This window comes from Manacus candei, unplaced genomic scaffold, assembly GCF_025592945.1.
Source record: "Manacus candei isolate 608988 ecotype Guabito, Panama unplaced genomic scaffold, ASM2559294v1 h1tg000021l, whole genome shotgun sequence".
In the NCBI taxonomy this organism is placed as follows: Eukaryota; Metazoa; Chordata; class Aves; order Passeriformes; family Pipridae; genus Manacus; species Manacus candei.
The window spans coordinates 911,709-931,093 of NW_026138069.1; the positions used below are offsets into that span (position 1 = coordinate 911,709).

At 37.2% G+C, this 19,385-nt stretch overlaps 2 protein-coding genes across 2 annotated transcripts in view; one reads left to right on the forward strand and one right to left on the reverse strand.

The window, feature by feature from the left end:
* CDCA7L (cell division cycle associated 7 like) overlaps positions 1–19,385 on the forward strand; it is a 147,705-nt gene that overhangs the window by 60,127 nt on the left and 68,193 nt on the right. The window lies entirely within an intron of this gene.
* DNAH11 (dynein axonemal heavy chain 11) overlaps positions 1–19,385 on the reverse strand; it is a 49,427-nt gene that overhangs the window by 16,884 nt on the left and 13,158 nt on the right. Inside the window, exon 5 of the mRNA XM_051785960.1 lies at positions 2,772–2,873. Coding sequence (XP_051641920.1) covers positions 2,772–2,873 — 102 coding nt within the window. The remainder of the gene's footprint in view (positions 1–2,771; positions 2,874–19,385) is intronic.

The window sequence follows — 19,385 nt, forward strand, 5'->3', positions numbered from 1 at the left end:
TGCATTGGCCTATGCAAAGAATTGCACTGTAACTGAGGCTTTCAAAGTGAAATAATTAGAGGTTGTATAGTAGAATACTTAAAAATGGTGACTGTATATTCTTCCTGAAAGATAACATGCAATATGTGGGCCCCAAGAAGCAAATATAGAAATGACCAAGAGGAATAATTTGCCTTAAAAAAAAAAAATTTGTCAATAATCTTCAGTAAGGAAATGGTGGATTAAGACAAAATTACGTAAGTGCATAAATTTTTTAAGGGTTTTCACATATAAAAACTGAATCTCTTCTTGGCATCTTCAAAATTCTGGACTAAGTCACAACTCAGTTACAAAAATCAAGTCAAAAGCAAGTTTTCCTGAATGACAAGTATGCAGGAGTTTTTACTATATAACACTCTCTTACCACTTGCTCTCTTCGGGATCACAAATACATTTTAGCATACATAATATATACACTGCACACACAAGTATTTCCTTTTTATTCTTCCACTGAAGTTCATCTTCTTGCAAAATATTACTTGACAAACTAAATTTCTGTTTTATTTTTGGAATCATAAGATGGTATAGGCTAAAAGGTACTCTCAGCTCAATACTGGCCTAACTTCAAAGTTTTCTTTGAATTCTTCACAATCAGCTCCACATCTTCTCTAAGCCACTAGTGAATGAAGAGCAATCAAGAAGTAGTCATAAAAAGTTCAAATATATATTATTTTGCATTTATCACTACCAGTGAATTTGACCAACTATAGAGTTATTCATTCAACAATATGAGCTCATAGCTCTGGAGCTTATTATTGTTATGAGTAATATCTACTGAAGAATTGAAAATTACAGCTACAGGTCCTTTAAAAAGTTCATCAGGTGGATCAGCTAGGGTATGAATCAATTATAAAAATAATATTTTTAATAGGATCCTCCCACCATGTAAACATAATCCTGGTTGAACATACAGTGACTAGGAAAAATATTTGTATTAAATGACAGCATGACAACTGTTGGCCTAACACAGGAAACAGATTACTGCAAAGGAATTGCAACTTTGTGGTGCAGAATTCTTCCTACTAGGAACTAGGCATAGCAGAGAGAAAAATCGCTACTAACAACCTTCAGAAAAATTCATGAGGAGAGGAAAGGGAAAGTAAATAAATATAAAAACACAGGATGATTCAAAGTTGGAGGCTGACTGAACTGCAAGGTCAACTAAACCAGGAAAGGCTTCTTTGAGATACTGTCAGTCAAAGAAGAGAGATGTATTGGTGCTCTTCTCATAGGAACACATTAAAAGAATAAAACATTCCATAAGTTTCAGGGGTGACTGCTGTGAATTAAAAATAAGTAAAAAAAAAAAATCTCCCCAAAACACCACTAAAAGGCTATTTTTGTCTAAAAGTAAGTGTTTGCACTTAATAAACATACATCAGTAGAGATTTGTGAAACAAAAAAAAACAACACCATGATTCTTCTGTAAAGCTGTCTTTTAGCATAGATACAAGCTTCCTTAGGGCAGATGCATTTTGACCTGAATGGGCAACTCCAAAGTCACACAGCTAAGGCTGTTTCATATGGTAGCCAAATATCTGCTATAGGTGATGATGGGATTTTTGGGATGGAGGTCAGAGGGGTCAGAAGAGGAAGTGAAATGGTAAAAGCCATCTTTGTTTACCCATTAAAACTGCATCAGTAACCTGTCAGAACAAGAAAAAAATGGATACTACAACAGTAGGAGAAAAAAGAGGAAATTGCTTAAATAAAGAATGAAATTCTCAAATAACCATAACTCACAGGCTTCCAAGAGTTTCCAAAGAAGTGAATCTCAGTCATTCTTTTAAATTGCTAATTCAAGAGAAAACAGTAAGAATAATCCTGACGCTACAGATTTGTTCAGCCTTCGTTTATTGCTTGATGTCTTAAATTGTGAGATTTCAGATCTAAATATTACCAACAAAAAAAGTCTTAAGCCAAGTCAAAGTCTTTTAAAACTAAATAATGTCATAGCTTTTGAACCATTTGAAGCTTTCTTTGCTAAGTAACAGTAATTAGCTTGCAGCAGAAACTCCTTCCACCCACAATCTCTGAAGATACCATGTCTTTGTATCAAGAGTGCTTTGTGTTGTGCTTGTTCCATTAAATGAATACTTAAACAACAAATAATCTCTCTCAAAAGTTCAATAGCTACTTGATGGCAAGTGTGGTCTTCAATTCAATAATTAACTCACAAGACACTTGTCAGTAAAAGACTAATCAAAGTTTCCAATTCCATGTGCATGTGTGTGCCCATGTGTATATGCATTTGTGGGCCTTTCAAAAAATCAAAGGAGATTTGGTGTTGTTTAATGACAAACATTAACACAAACAAGCATGAACTTCTAAAGCCAGTTCTGGAAGTTATTCTCTTACTCCAGTAGGCCATTACTCACATAAACACTTGGTATTTATTCCTTGTAAAAATCACAGCCAGTTGCTTATATTAACTATCATTTCAGTTTACTAATCTATTGGTTATAGTGTGCCTAGGTGGCTTTGAGGAAATTCAATCATTTTGGATAAACAGTTCATGTGCTACTACCCAAACCATGGAATGTTCTTCAGTACATTTTGGTGAAAATAGTGATAATCATAATGAGAGTACATCTTTAATGTTTTAACTATAAGGTAATAAAATCAATAAAATTAAAATACATTAACAAAAATAAATAAATAAAAAAAAACTAATGAAATTAGGTGTGCTCAAGATGTTAGAGAAGGAGACTTATTAATCAAGCAGTACTTACAAGAAGTTTTTTCCTGAAGGCTTCCAGTTTTTCTGTAGCTGCTGCTAATTCAGTGTGAGCCTGAGCCAGCGCACAACATTTTGGTTCTGCCTCATGATACACCTTGAAAAAGACATACAACACAGGTACATTAGACAAGACATTGTCTCACTTTATTACAAAAACTATCAGTGACTTCTGATAAAAGACTTTCCGATAATCCTAGTAATCTTTCTTTACATATATTTGCTTTAGACTCCTCTGTCTAAGCAACAGTGGGACACACAGAGATTTCTTTTTTTATTGACTTAAAGACTACAGCAGGTTTTATTATAGTTTATAGAAGAATATCTTAAGCAGAACTGAATGCACCCTTAGTGAGTCTACTCTCCAACTAAAATTAATTTACATGTATCACTTTCATGGTTTTAGAATACAGGTGATAATCAGTCATTAAACTTGAGTAGATTTCAAATAAAATTGATGTTTTTTACTATTTTGTAATTAAATGATAGCATGCTATAATACTAGGATGAATGGAGAAATCCTGCTGCCAGGTGCTCAAGGGAATCGCAAATTATAAGCTCTGTCTACACTCCAGACAGTCAGACTCAGATGGATGTTTCAAGTGAAACATGTACATCTGGAGAATATTTCCCAACTGTTGCATCATGATGACAATTGAAAAGCCCTAGACAGCTACATCTTTTTTCCCACTTTCTACTAAAAATAAATACATGTGTACATACTGTTAAGCACTGAATACTTCCCACTTTATCAATGGTGGTTGTTATGTGCTCCCCAGAACACTAAGTTGAGTTTACTAAAATGATAAAAAAATTAATTAAGAGAACTTCCCCCATCAGGGCCAGTTCAAGAGAGGAACTGATATATACATACCTCACTGAATTTTACTATATTGATGACCCTGGCACAGAGACCAGCTACTGCAAAGGATTTTGTACGAACATAATTTGGGTTGAAATCTGGATCCTTCAAGTAATGTTCCTTGATGACTTTCAGACAATTCTGAGGAATATGCTCAGATCCTTCTAGAAGTTATCCTAAGGCACGTGGAGGACAGGGAGGTGATTTGAGACAGCCCACATGGCTTCACCAAAGGCAAGTCTTGCCTGACCAAATTAGTGGCCTTCTGTGAAGGAGTGACTACATCAGTGGACAAAGGAAGAGCTGTGGATGTTGTCTATCTGGACTTCTGTAAAGCCTTGGATTCAGTTCTCCATGTTCTTCTCTCTAATATGGAGAGATGTGGGTTTGACGACTGGGCTGTCCAGTGGTTAAGGAATTGGTAGGGTGGTTACATCTAGAGAGTTGTGATCAATGGGCTCAATGTCTGGACAAGTGGTGTCCTTCAGGGGTTTCATATCTTCATCAGTGACAGATGGTAGGATTGATTGCACTCTCAGCAAATTTGCAGATGACACCAAGGTCAGTGGTGTGACTGATATGCCTGAGGAATGGGATGTTATTTAGTAATGCAGGATAGGAGACAAGGTAGGGTATCTGTACAAAAAAGCTGGGAAATATTAGGCCACTCCGTAGCCTATGCCATTGCAGTAGGTAAGCTGCAAGTGTTTCATGATCTATTCCAAACACCAAAGCTGAAAGTAAACAAGAAACACATGGCAGAAAGAGAGTGAAGATTTTTACTAAGATTTTGGGAGCCATGAACTTTTTTCCTTGCTTCTCCGTTTTTCCCCCTTTAAAGGGGATTTGCCTTTAGAAAATCAGAGGAAATACCCAGGAGCCAAAGGTCAGTTCAATGACACACTGGAGCTTTCCCTAAACACTAAAACATTCACTCCAGTTTCTGGGTATAGGCAAGTATATCAAATTTGTCAAACCATCCTCCATCTTTTGCCAAATTTGCGTCTTTCTTTTAATTCCTCAGTTTCAAGTCTGAAACCATAGGCTTCAACAAGGGAGAGAATGGGAGAAAAGAAAATATCCTATATGAAAACACTGTACTTCCTTAATTTCAGGTTTGGAAAGTAAACAGACACCAGCTAAAAAAGCTTTATCAAAACACTTATTTTGACTTAACAGTGGCTTAGGTCAGTGACTTTACATCAGCTATCTTCAATTTTAAGTGAAACCTGAGTGTCTCCACAACTTTTTGAAACAATTTAATTATCTGTTTAAAAGCGGATTATGATTTCATTGGTACAAATTTATCTCAGAGAGTAACTCTGGAGAGTGTTCTGTATCATTGGCAATTACGTATTCAGAATATTATCATACTCATTTTTAAAGATATATTGCCTGGGGCTCAAAGTCAGTTATATTTGCTTGATTCTTATCCTAGTACCTCATGCTCATCTCACAGGCTCATTTCCTGTCACGTCTTGCTTAAACAAAGTCTAATTACAGAGAAAGAGGATATTACACTGATGAAGATGTTAATCTTTGGATCAAGCACTATACATTGGCAGTAACAAGCCCCTGTAAGAAGTTAATATCCTTACAAAACGTGTTTCTACAATTGTTGCAGGCATTTTCCATGTACACATTTATTAGATAGGACACACAGAGACACTGTCTGTGGAAATAACAAAGATTAAAAATCAATATGCATTACATTATAAATGACAAGTTACTAATCAAGTTAAATATTTCCTCCATCTCTTGTGATGTAATTTTTAGGATGTAATTACCAATGTATCTTGGTTTGCATCTTAGCTACAACATATTTTTTTAATTAAATTGACACTACGTAGTGCTTCTGATGTGCCATTTTTTTTTAAATAAACATCTAACATAAGTCACACAAGTTGATTATATTTCTGTCTCTCTTTTTTCCTAATGCTTATTTATGCTTTGCTTGCTGATGTCCAAAGAAAATATGCAACAAGATAATTGTTTTTTATGGGAAGAAAAATTAAACAGAACAGGTTGAAGATAAGCTTTAGGACAGTATTGCTCAAATCTACTACCCCTCAAAAAGGGAGCAAGGAGTTTGTCATCCCTGTTTCCAGAAGTATAATCCCCTTCATATCAATACTGCTACAGTACAGAGCTTTTGAATGATGGCTAAATTGTTAGAAAACAGTGTGCCCTTCGCAATCAGACCATGAGTAGAGTGGCTCAAATATACCAAGCAAATAAAGAATGCACTTCAGCTGAGGGAGGTAAACAAAAAAGCAGCTCAATCCATTTTTCTTCCTAATCCTCGGCTAGTGTCACTATCACATATATACCTGTTTTGCATGTTTTCTTCCTTTAAAGGAGTAGGTCGTATCTTAAAAGGCAATGGCATATGCAACTTCATCTGTAAACCACTCTGGCAACATTCAGAGCACACAAATGGCTGGTAAAATGACAGTAGTGTTACTGCTGGCTATTTTAAAACCTAACCAACATCATTTTTATGGTAAGACCCTTGTTTATTGCTATACGGGTATGTAACTCTGCCACATTTGTGGGGAATCCAGTGATCTCACTTTTCCTATGAGTCTGATCTAAACTGACTTCCATTCTTAAGTAATACTTCATTCCAAGTCAATACCTCCAAGGCATTTATTTGCTTAATGCTGTAAAACTCAAAAAACTGTTGTAAACTTCAGTTTGAAATTTATAGAACAGGAAAGCAAAAATAATTTTAAAGTGTGACACATTTTAATCAATTATGAAGAGTCTTTACAAATTACTTAGTTGGAAGATGTCTTCTCATTTGCTGGGCTTTCTTTCTTTTTGTAACAAAATATTATAGAAGATTAGTATTTAGACACTATTGTCAGTCTTATGAAAGAGTTTTAGATTATTGTAGTGCAAAATGACACTTTAATTTCCAATGAAAACATTTCAGAAGTGCAATAAAGCAATGGACACTGGAGTACAGTAATTAATAGTGTCAGGTGCTGAACTTCATCCCAGAAACAAGGTGGCCCAAAGAAGTGATTATCTCACAATAATCACTCTATGTGTTTAACCTAACTGCTTAATGAAGTAACTAGTTGTGGTAAGGGTGTATTTTGATCATCCAAATTCATCAGAAGCATATGGAACCATTACAGGAAAAGCACCACTGAAAAGCAGATGGTAGGATGTAGAGCTGTTGGATCCCCTTTGTGCAAGTTTACCTATTTGCACTATTTGTACTTTAAACTTCATGACAATTTTTAAGTCCTATATAAGATATGGATCAGCAAAAGGATGAATTCCATAATTAGTATAATCCAGAGAAATAAAAAGGTCCTGATCCTCTCTTCATTTATGTCGGTAGAAAAAATCAATTTTCCTTCAGTAAAATTAGGATCAGACACAAGGTCATTAGAAAGGTATTAAGCGTCATCTAACGATAAATATTTAAGAAACAAAATAGAAGAAAATGAGAGACTATTTTGATTGCCAGACAATATAGTCTTCCCTCCTGGTCAGTATCTGGAAACTGTTTACAAAATTCTTGGCAACTTGAAGTTTCCACAGATCAAAATCAGGCATTAAAATCTATTACAAGTCAATTAGAACTTCTCTCTGCAGTATTGATAAATGGCACAATGTACATCGGATTTTGTAACAAAATGCCAGAGTTGAATGAGCCCTTCAGACTTTAAAGGTAGAGGAACTTCAGTTTATATCATTCCATATGCCTGGTGCTTTATTTAAAAACCATGCTTGTAACAATAGGTGGAAATTTTAGAGTCCAGATGAAATTTCTATTCATTCTGTGGTGAAGACTAACCCCTGTAAACCTCTGTTTCCAACATGGATGTTGATAACTGAACTGAGAGCAAAAAGGCTGAACTGAGAGCAAAAAGGAGATTCAACACTGATGACATATATTAATAGGAAAGCTATCATAATCTTAAGATTCAAGGTTTGCACCTTGCAATATTGCGAGATGCTGGAATGAACTTCTGTATCAATTGAGTTGTTCAATTTACCTAGAGCCTCAAAGCCTTTAGAAATCTGAAGTGCTAAGAGATGACTCTTTGACCTTTACTGTATTACAAATAGGTCTGATTCTCAAGATCCACATCCATTAAATGCTTGAACGAGCTCAGTATTTATTGTTCTTTCATCTCATTAAAACAGCTAAAAGGTTGGGAAAAGGCATAATGTAAAGAAAGGTCAAGTGGTAATCATGGTGTGAAATGCTGTTACATGTGTAGGTATAATAATTCTTTAGACTTTATGCTCCCTGGAGAGGAAGTTGTTCAAAACTGTTCCCCTAAAAAGGTTTATTTTGTGCTAAATATAGTTCAACACCAGTAAATAGGGGAATTAGACTGACCTTTAGCTCCTCTGCATCTGCAATGGCCTTTTCTTGGCTCACTTTCCCAGTCTGAAACCCTATCTTAGCAATCAAAGCTTCAGTATCTTGATTTTACAGTTGCAGTTCTGCCTCTTGAGAAGGAAGCTTGGATTTTTGATCTTCTACCTACAGGGCTAAAGGTAATGAATTATTCAGGTCATTAGCCATGGTTCTGAGGCCCAAAAGCTGAACTCAAAACAAAATTCATGTTTTGTGGGTCTCTATCAAAAGTGTTGTCTTTTCATTTTTTGGTTTCCATTTATACCTGAGAGAATTTTATTGACATAAAAAATTTAATAGTGACAGCCTAACTGCTCCCATCAGGGACCCCATAGCTCCCCCGAGGTGCTTAGATGTCTCAGCGGTGCAAAAAAGCTGCAGCTGCAGCGCCTCGCAAAGGCACCAATGTAAAGGCAGAAGGACATTATTGAAAATGCTTAGTATTCACTCTGGGTAGATAATTCCAGCAGAGGTTTGCTGAAAGGTTAAGACAAACTCAGAGACTAACGAACAAAGACTACCTGTTAGTCCGCTGAAATAGCAATTTATTGCCTGCCAGTCAAGAAACCTGTACCAAAATATCCACTGACAATATCTTTTCACATATAAAAGAATTGTTTCAAGTAACTGTGGATTTGGCTTGTTTTTTGTATTTCTGCTATCTCTCCAAGCATTTTATCTGGCAGTTATTCATGATAACAGCCTATATTTTAACCAAAGGGGTTTTATTAACCTGATCTGGATAGAGATGATAAGACAAAGTGAAAGACAAATGTTAGAGGGCTTACACTTCAATAATGTGGAAGGTCTTGTAGGCTCTTCTGATTTGGTGGCCTCCTGAAATCCTACAAAACCTTCAAAATTACCCTTTTCAAAATCTGACCATTTTGAAATGGAAGACAAAGCTGTTATACTGAGTTGTAACAGATCCTGAATCTCTCCACTCATTTTATTTATCAATTTATTTGAGCTGACTTTATGTCTTTTTCTTTATGAAAAATACCAAACAGTGCTGTACTTGATATTCTTGTGCAGAGCTCCTCAGTGCAGCGTGAAAAAGGCTCACTGTTCAAGTGCTTGGCTAGATGGGAGCTCTGGGTCTGTCAACCAGCATAGCATGCAGCACTTGAAATTGTCAAATTGCCATTTGGTCATCATCAAATTAAAAATCAGAGAAAAAGAGCATTTTAATAATTTACTATCATGGGGTACCCTTATTAAAAACAGACTTTAAAAACCCAGCCACTCTTTTCTGTTGACTATTTTTTTGCGCGTCTTCAGTTGACCGAGTGGGAATAAGCCAGCCAGCTCCAATTATTAACCTCATGCAGTAGCATCAAGATGCAATGCTATGCAAAGACTGCAAATGAGAATTTCATTTGCATAGAAACACATAGATTTTTTTATTTTTAATTACAAAATCACTGGATTATTGTTTATCTTCAGCATTGGCAAAAGGGTTATGAACATGTGAGTGGGTGGGGTGGGGGAAAGGCTTCCAAGCAGTTTCTCCTCCCTTCTGTCTTTGTGGACTGATCAACCACAAATGAATTGTAAGCAGAAGCACTAACTGGGGACTAAGTGGCACTAGCCTTACAAGGATGTGACAACAACTGAGGGAGAGGCTTTGTACTTGTTCCTCCTGCTTTCATTACTCCTCAGTTTGTCACTGGCCATGCAAAAAACCCCCACACATGGAACTGCATCTTCTCTCTCTGTGGGCTTAACTTTTACTGTGGCACTTGCTTCCCCTCCCACCCTTTTAGTGTAGCCCCACTATACTATCCCTCCCTCCAGACTTTGTCCTTGCTTAAATGGATAGTATCCTCTTTCCAGAGACAGCTAAACACCTCAAAGAGCTTCTCCGCAAAGAAAAAACCCACAAAGTCCAGTTTCAAAAATCATGTAGTTTCAATGAAACACAAAAATGCCACTGTATATCTAATCAGTTTAATGAAAAGGTGCTGTGACAACTTTGCTTTATCTGCAATAAAACTATGATTATTTATAAAGAATGAAAGAAAAGGTTGCGACTTTCACAGTTTACCTGGAAAGCTGCTGCCTTCCTTTCACATCCGTTTGCCTTCCTTCCTAATTCTGAAAGCTTCTGCGTGCCCTTTACCAAGTGCTCCATGTGTCGTGACATCTTGCTTTTCTTCTCTAGGAGGATCTTATCAAGCATGATTTGCTCCAGAAAACTATTTGGAGCGGTGTAATTGTATTGCCTCTTGCTATGACTGTATTTGCACTCAATGCATTCACACTGGTGTGGGCATAATGGAGTCCTGGATGAGTGGCTGCACATATCCAATGAACAAGAGCAAACATAAACACAGGAGCAAAGAAATATTTCCAAAATTCAGTGTATCTATATAGGTTAAGTATATCCATAAAAGTTTCTAAGGATGGCTTTTTCACAAAACTCTTCTTCAGTTTACCCTAAACATAATGCTGTCAGCATGTAAAAAACGTTACAGCAAAATAAGCCTTCTTCAACCATTTTGCATCCAAATTAATTAATTTTGCACTGGCATTCATTAAGTGTTCACAGAATCACAGAATATGATGAGCTGGAAGGGGACCATAAAGATCACTGAGTCCAATTCCCGGACCTGTGCAGGACACCCCAACAATCCCACCACATGTCTGAGGGCATTGTCCAAATGCCTCTTGAGTTGTGTCAGGCTTGGTGCCCACGACCATTTACCTGGGTAGCCTGTTCCAGTGCCTGACCACCCTCTGGGTGAAGAACCTTTCCCATCACTACAAAAGCTCAGTGCTTCAACATACTTATGTATTTTTTGATATATACTTCTAAAGCTAAAAGCAAAGATTAAGTCAGTCACTATACTGCTTTATGCAGATATAAAACCCCATTAATTTTCTATTTCACCTCTGGAAATCCTGTCTAAGAGAAATCCTATATAGGTTAAAGAAGCACAACCGAGTGGTTGCTGTAATCACACTGGTTCCCACATACTTCATATATCATCAAATTCCTCTTTGGAGTGAACTGTATTTTTGCCATTAACTTCAGATTGAACAGAACAGGACACCATGATTTCGATTTTTGAAGTTGTACAAGTCCCTGCTTATCTGTGCTTGTCAAAGTCAGTGATAAACTAACAAACTGTTATGAGGGCAGGATTTAGACCACTGCAGAGTGCTTCTGAATGTCAGAAAATCAGCAACATTTCTGTGCTGAAGTGACCTCTCAGTTTCAAGGGGTATTTGACCAGAAAAGTAGTTATAACTTAATGGAGTTCAGATTCACTCTGAGCTGTGACAGTTGACACTTCCCCATGTGCCAGACAGGGGTCCAACCACCAAATATAACTCTAGTTCCAAGCTTATCTCAGCACACTGCAGTAAGGACTCCAGAGCATTACTGTGGCCCTGGGTGGGGGCTGTGCTGGGTGCTACACAGCTCCACATGGAGTTTCTCTCTCATCACAGAGACCAAAATGCAGCTGTGAGACTGGAAATTTCTTTTGACACACTGTGAAAATCAAAACAGGCTAGACACATTTAAAACACCTCCAGATGGTCATTTAGGCATGTGCTTCTGAACAAAATGCAGACATAAAATGTCTGTCTTTATTTACCTCTGACAGCAAGAAGAGAGGTAGTTCTAGAATTATAGTTCAAAGGTCCTTCTTTTAATTTTTTGAATTGAGCTAGCAAATACAAGATACCACTACACTCCTTTGAATTAGAGTATACTTCCCCAGAATAAACATGAAATAAGACAGCCCCAACATTAAATTTTTTTTGTTTTAAAGGACATTATTCACGTATATTACTACAATATATCATGCATATTACTACAATATATGCATGTCTTAACAAGAGTACTGTACGCAAAATTAACAGGGAAATACTTAGAAAACCCATTTAACTCCAGCACTGTAACTAACTTTCATTTTGTCCTCTATGACTTCCAGCATATTTAAACTTTATAATTTGTGGAGTCACATCTCCCTCATTTTAATGATTATTTATTGCATTCTGTACAAGATGAACACAGTTCAATTAATCAAGGGAAGCCTAAAAATCAATTAATATGAATTAAATGAGCTACACCAACTCTTAGGAAAGTCACACATAATTTACCAAAGCATTGTCAATAACGCTTAGGGAACTTTGGGAAAATTGCTCATGAGTGGCTGTTGATGCAGTTAGATGTTTTAAGCCTACATCATTAATATTACAGTCAGGTTGATGCAGAAAGACTTGCCATTTTTCTCAGTAAGAAAACTCATTATTTTCTTGTGACTTTTAAGAGCTAGTTTAGAAGAATACTTATTTCACCTACGATTACAAAAACAGAAATTAAAACAAGAAATAAATAAAGAATGATTTGCATTTAGGGAAAACAAATAAATTGCTTTACAAACAAAAAAAAATCAGAACATCATTAGTTGAAGCAAAGTAGCATAAATTCATCTTTAAAAAATTGTTTGTAAAAGCAAGGCTAGTCAGCAGGAATAGATACTTTATGCAGATTTGAGTTAGCTTTCAACTGAAATGTGTTTCAGCCTTTTTCTCCTTTTTTTTATTGTTTGTGACATATACGCACCCTGCAGTACAGCTCTTCCCAGTGAAAGACAACCTCCTTACACATGATCCTTATGAGAGGTCTCTACTCAGCAGCCCTGAAAAGCCCTCTAACAACAGTCTCATTTGTAAATCAGTGAGGGACGAAGTGGGTTCCGGTAGAGCTGGAAGTGGCCCGAGACAACTTGTCTCAATGGGGCAAAATAACTATTGTTATCGAGCTTAACAAAATGGCACAGCATGGGAGACACGCTGAGCCAGAGAGCAGCTGGTTGTAATTCACACTGGTTTTCAGAAAACACTAATCGTTCCCGAACAGACCTCTTTGAGGATTGGTCTTCCCTGCATTTTCAATTTGTCACCTTCTCTTATGATAAGGTCAGCGGTGACAGCACTTCCTGACATTAACAGCTGTGGCTTTTAAAAGGGTCATTGTGGAACTACTAATTGCAGTAATTTCATTAGCATAAATTATTTATTCTGCCATTCATTTATCTCCAGGATTTTTTTTTTAATACTACATTGTACTTTTCAATATATGCCCATTCAGGGTTGTAGGCAAAGGAAATTATTATTGTTAATTTAGTTTTCTTTATTGAAAAAAAAAAAGCAAACAAAAAAGAGTTGATACAGTAACAAAATCTGATTTAACTGCAGTTCTCTAGAAAACATAAAGTAGCTTGAAGCCAGTAATGAAGACTGGTACAAATCAAAACCATTCATTAGTCCAAAAGACAACTGAGCATTAAATCCATATACACTCAAAGAAAATATAATGGGTGAAGTTTGTTCTTCCTTATCCAATCTTTCTACTCTAGGCCTTGGCTGACTGACTCTAAGCATGCAAAAAAACCCCAAGGCAAGTTATGAGTAGTTTAAACAGGAATTTTGCCTGCATCCTCCCTATAACTTTTCTCAGAATGTATAATAGTGATCACTATCATATATATAAATCTCAAGTCTTTGCAGTTAAGTTGAGCTAGCTGAAACATGCCAAGCAAAGAGCAAAAAAAGACCAACGTCACTGAAAATGAACACATTTCATGGGCAGTTATCAAAGCTGAGAAAAAAAGCCAAGCCAGAAGAAAAGGTAAGGGGTGTGGGTGGGTGGGCAGGTGGGAGTTTGAGGCAAGGGGAGAAGGCAGAAGTATTACTCCAGGCTGTTTCTTTGCCACACCACATGTTGTAAAGTATTTTGGAATATGATAAACTAAGAGCATAATTAATTTATTCTTGGTATGCTTAACAGTGTGTGCTGTTTGGTGCTACGTAGCAGAGAGGCAGCATAAAACACAGCAACAGTAAAATAGTCAGAGGAGATGTACATGACTGTTATTTTCAGAGGTGGATTAAGCAATCCTAATTCTTTTATTCTGGACTCAATGCTGATATGTGAAACCAGATGAAAGTAAGAAAGGGAGGTTGCCTGTCACGTTGAATTTGAACACAGATTATTTTAAAATACTGTAGATCACGTATATCAAATGAAGTATAAAGGCATCTTCGTAGATTTATTAAGCTCAGTACACAGATTTCAAAACTGTTACACTCTGTTCTTGTGCTCTTTTAAAATTATGTTCAGCAATTTGAGTACTGAAACAGAAGAGGGCTCTTTTCCTCTCTTCTCTCCCAAGAAATCAAAGACACCAGAATCGATTAAATTTCTGATACTCTCTATTTCCCTTCAAATACCTCTGAACTCACTGTTTCTTTTCCTTAACCCACACACTGACCAATGTCCCTCCAGGTGAAAAGGATCTCACAATGCCTACTTTCAGCAGGCACCATAATTAGGGAGGATCACTTGTTCTTCCTGTTGAGATACTTTCACACAGGGCAAAAGGGATGTTCACAACACCCTTCCTAGAGCATACTGACACTGCAGTTCACCATCTCCCTGCTGAGCTCAATCTACCCCACTTCTTTTCCTGGCTAAACTGTATCTTCCAGAAAAGTAATATTTTCGAAGATAAAGAGATAGAGAAAAAAATAAAACTTAAACCCCAAAAACTTCCTTCTCAACTCCCACAATCACTGAGTTTTTTATGGCTTTCCCTCACCATTTAAACCCAGAAACTTTCCAGCTTTTGTCAAAGCAATTTAAATATGATATCATATTTGTATTGAACTCTCAAGGGAAAAAAATCATTAGCTTAACTTCAAGGTACCTTAATTAAAAACAATCTGTAATATTGTTAAACATCAATAAACAGAAAGTCCCCTATCAATTACTATTGCTCTATTTTTCTGAAACTGTGAAAAAGGACAATTAGGATCTAAGTGTCAATGTCAATCTAAGTGTCAAAATAGTCAGTAGTAGACCTCACCCTGCTGATCAATCATACAGTATGTTACAGAAGCCCAGGCATACGTGAACCCTAACTAACAAGATTTCTCTACTAAGAACAAAGGCTTTCCTGAAGTACCTAAAAAGAAGCAAGCAAAATGACATATTAACACACCAGCACTAGAGAGGAGAGGAGACCACCTCCCATAAATCTTTGATGGAGAGGAGATGGCAGACTTCAGGTAAGATTCTCTCTTCTTCAGGGTGGTCTTTTTCCACCCAGCCTCTCTCATTCTTTTGATATTCTAATACATCTCTGCAACTGTCCTGTTGCCGCTCTCTTTACTAACTGTTTTTCTGTGGTCCTTCTCCCTTCACCTTCCTTTTACTTCTCCCCAGACTCCCTGCTGTACACCTCTCCTACTGTTCTGCTTCAGTTTTGCTTTTTTTTCCTGTCTCTCCCGGCTTAGTTCCCTGTCTCTTCCCACCCGTAATATTGTCATAGTTTCTCTGTTATTACAATGCCTCTGTTCTGAGTTCCCTTTTCCCATCACTTTCAAATCTTTCCCTTGCCTCATCTCAATATTTTTTTAATTTTGCTGTCTTCTCATAGGTTGCACATGCAGACATGATTCAGGCACCCAGTACTGCTTTACACATATTGATGGCACAGAAACCTTAACTCGCTTTCAATAAAGTGTCACGTTATTTAGTTAGTCGACATTCATTTCACTTGCTGGGAATCAAACAGGAAAGGTATTTACCAGGAGCAGTTAACAACAGTGTGAAAAAAGAAACTCATGAGCAGTTGCTAGGATCAGTGAATTTTTCCTAAGTACCTAAAAAAATGAATTCTAGAGGAACATAGTGATTAATTATTTTATAAAAAGTTTAAAAATAAAACTCCTGAGTTAATCAATATATTATATATTAAATATAATACATTATGAATTGCTATATATGATATATGATAATTACATATTTATATGTAGTAATATTAAAAGACTGAATTCTGATGACCAGATGTATTTTCATAGAAGAAAAATACAGTCCTTTCAGTTAAGGATCTGAAAAAACAATATATTTAAACCAAAATAAATTCTATCTTCTTTTCTCTGTGCAATCCTATCCATTTCTTTCAAATAAGAAGTTAGTATCACATTAAAAATTAATGCAATTAACACCCTCTCCCCCCCTTCCAGCTCACCAGACAATAAATAATTATCCTGATGACACTGTAAGTCTACATTAAAATAAAGCGGAAGGAGCTGATGGAACATACAAATGCCTGGTTTATTTGCAAACATCTCTCTCTCCCCCGCAGTCCTACAGGAGGCATCCGTGTGCCGCCGGAGCGCTGCAGGGCCGGCAGCCAGGGAACCTGGATCGGGTTCCGCAGCCTGGCTCCCCACACGGCCCCGGGGAGGGGAAACGCCCGGGGGTTTCCTGGAAGCAGCCTCAGACATACCTTCCCCTTTCCTTCTCAATTTCACGACAACTCCAAGTATTTTGTATGGGTCTGAACAGAAAATAAATGTTGTCAATGCAGGTATTTGCCTGGTGTCACCCTCAGCTAAAACCAGACGGCTCTTCCTTGGGCATTCCTGAAATCCCTGGCCTACTATGATTAAAAATCCCTTACACAAATAAACAGTCTCAAATATAACAATGAAACTACCGCAATTGCAGTCACTGAAAGAAATTAAATCTTTTCTAGATCTACGTGAATAACTCCACCAGTCTCACTGCCATCACAACAGTGTTGTCCCACACTGGAAGGGACAACAGAGGCAGCTTAGTAAAATTCTTAGAATAATATGAGTATATTCCTTTTCCCCATAAGGAAACTCACTAACATATGTGGGGTTTTGTTTTGTTTTTCTGAAAACAAACAAGTGACACTCTATCAGGAATATGTCAATCAGGAACAAAGGGAGAATAATTGTCTAGATATTAAAACTCTAAATGCATTTGCCATGTGGTGCCATGGATTGCCCTTACAGGGGAAATTTTCACCTGTCTAATGGCTGAATAGAGGGAAAACTCTTCTTTAGTTCCCCTGGACTGTGCACTGCAGTATTTCAACCTCACATGCTACAGCACTACTGAATATATTTAACTCCACTGGAAAGGGTTAAATAAACTCTGTGTCTGTAAGATGCTAAATTGCCTAGAATTGAAGGATTCTGCAAAGACAGTCTTCTGCAAAGACCAATTATATGCCTCTTTTTCCCTTACTTCTCTGCCTGTGCTAGACAGCCCTCTAAACTCTGCTGAAGGAAGCAGGCAGTGGCATACCATAAAAATTCAGCTTTTAGCAGGGGTGAGCTTGAACAACACCAAAGGTAATAAATATGCAAGAATGAGTAAAAAGAGCATTGTTTTTTTCCAGCTTATTCAGTTATTGATCTTTCAGTGATCTCCGTTCTTTCTTAGAAAACCGATGAGCTTGAAACTCTGTACCTCGACCCCCTCAGCTTCCTCAATGAACCTCCTGCTGCCAGAGCAAAGGGCCTCCCGTGGCCACTCCTGAAACCAGTCAATAGCAGGGCGCTTAACCATGGCTGGGAACTTCCGAGCTCATGCTCATAGGGCGGCACTGGCTGGAAAGAAACACAGAACAATCTGCGGAGAGGAGGGAGGAAAAAGGGAGAGGAAAGAATCGCAGGCCCTCAAAGAGAGGTATACAATTAACCATAGGCCAGCAACAGCCGCTAAACAGCTAAAGCTCCAAACCAAATTTGGAGCTAATAAACTTCGTCAGTGACCTTGGCAAACAGGTTTTGCTCCTGTTCCATTGTACAAACATAGCACACTTGCAGTTTCCTTCCCCTCTATCCATGTTGGCATCCGTTATTCAGTTTGATAGCTACAGATGATAATGCAGGCATAGGAATGGCTGGCCTGCAGACAGCCAGAAGGTACACATTCAGCTGGTCATGGTGACAGAAACCTACTTCTTGAGTTTCTAAATCTATTCAAGCCTCTTCCTGACACTTCAATACACAGTGTAATCCCTCTAAAAGAGCAAGAAGAAAAGGAGATCTGGATTTCAGTTTGCATGGGAATTTTTAGGGACAAGTCTTTACAAAAGTGGAAAGAGATGTCCAAAAAGGGTAGGCTAAAATATTCAAAGGAAAATAAAACTGTGATTGGCTCTTAATATCACCAAGCCTACCCAAAGAAATTCACATTTGGGAAGGAAGGGTTATTGTAGTCCTCAGTTGTATCTGTGGACCTACTTACTACAGTTAGCACATGCTTTGGCCATTGCATTTGCTCTTCATTCATTAGCAAAAAGACATCAAGCTGTTAAGATAGGACTGGAGTCTCTCCTACACACTTCTTAGTAAAGGAGCTATTTTTATTGTACAGGGCTTCTCAAACCATATGGCACTTACATTGTTAATTCCAGTAGAAAACATCCAGATGGTTTCATAAGAGTTTATAACTTGTCCAACAGCCACAAGAGCCCAGACAGACCCCAGTCAGGCATGCCAGAGAAGTGACAAGTTTATTTTTCTTCTGGACTGATTGGGAACTGACATACCTATTAAGAGAAAACTGGATAAAAAAGGAAGAAGAACAGAATGTTGAAAGAAAAGAATCAAAAGAGGAGTGAAGAAAGGAAGAGGTTGACCCAGGACAATACTTCACTGGGTTTTAAAGCAGTCAGAGAGTAAAGTGATGAATAGATAATAAAAGAGTTCAATGGTATCTGGAAAGAAGATTACATGGAAAAAGGAAAAGAACTGCCACTATCTCATAGTTTCTAAAAATACATCTCTGCAGTGGAAAACACAGGACAGGAATTTATGCAAACAAGCTAGATTGTAGAACCAAGTCAAACCAAGAAAATCTTTACCATTATTCAGAAACATCTCTTGAAGAAAAACCATTTGCTAGGACAATTATACATATTGTAAAGCTTGGATTTTATGCTGAACCACAGGGTTTGTCCTTTCTCCTCCATATTCAAGAACTTAGGCAGAAATGTAGACATTCAAGCAAAAATACAGCAGAGTCCAGGTTGTTCAGATGTGTTACAAAGACAGGTTAATCTGCAAACTGGTTTAAGGTACATAAGAAAACATCACCTACTTTGAATGTGTTCAGCATGAAGAGGCAAATGGCAGAAATGTCCACATAGAATCCTAGCCAAGTGGTGAAAATTACACTAAAATTGTATAAAGATACAGAAAGATCTTGGAATTTACTGCAAAATTTTATCAGGCCAATGAGAAAGAAGGGCAACACAGAAGAAACAGTCAAAAGATACAAGAATAAATGTTCTGTACTCCAAAACTCTAAATCAGAGAAAAAGAAGAAATGTACAGAAAGAATCTGCTAGGTCTGTTTCACGATTCTCAAAGACCTTGAACACTTTTCTGAATTTGTTTCTTCGTTACACCATGTATGTTTCAGTCAGACACCGTTTCTTCCTCATGTCACCTCATTTTCTGAAAAAAATCTATGTTCAGTTGTAACACCAAGACTCATGGTAAGCAATGTTGAA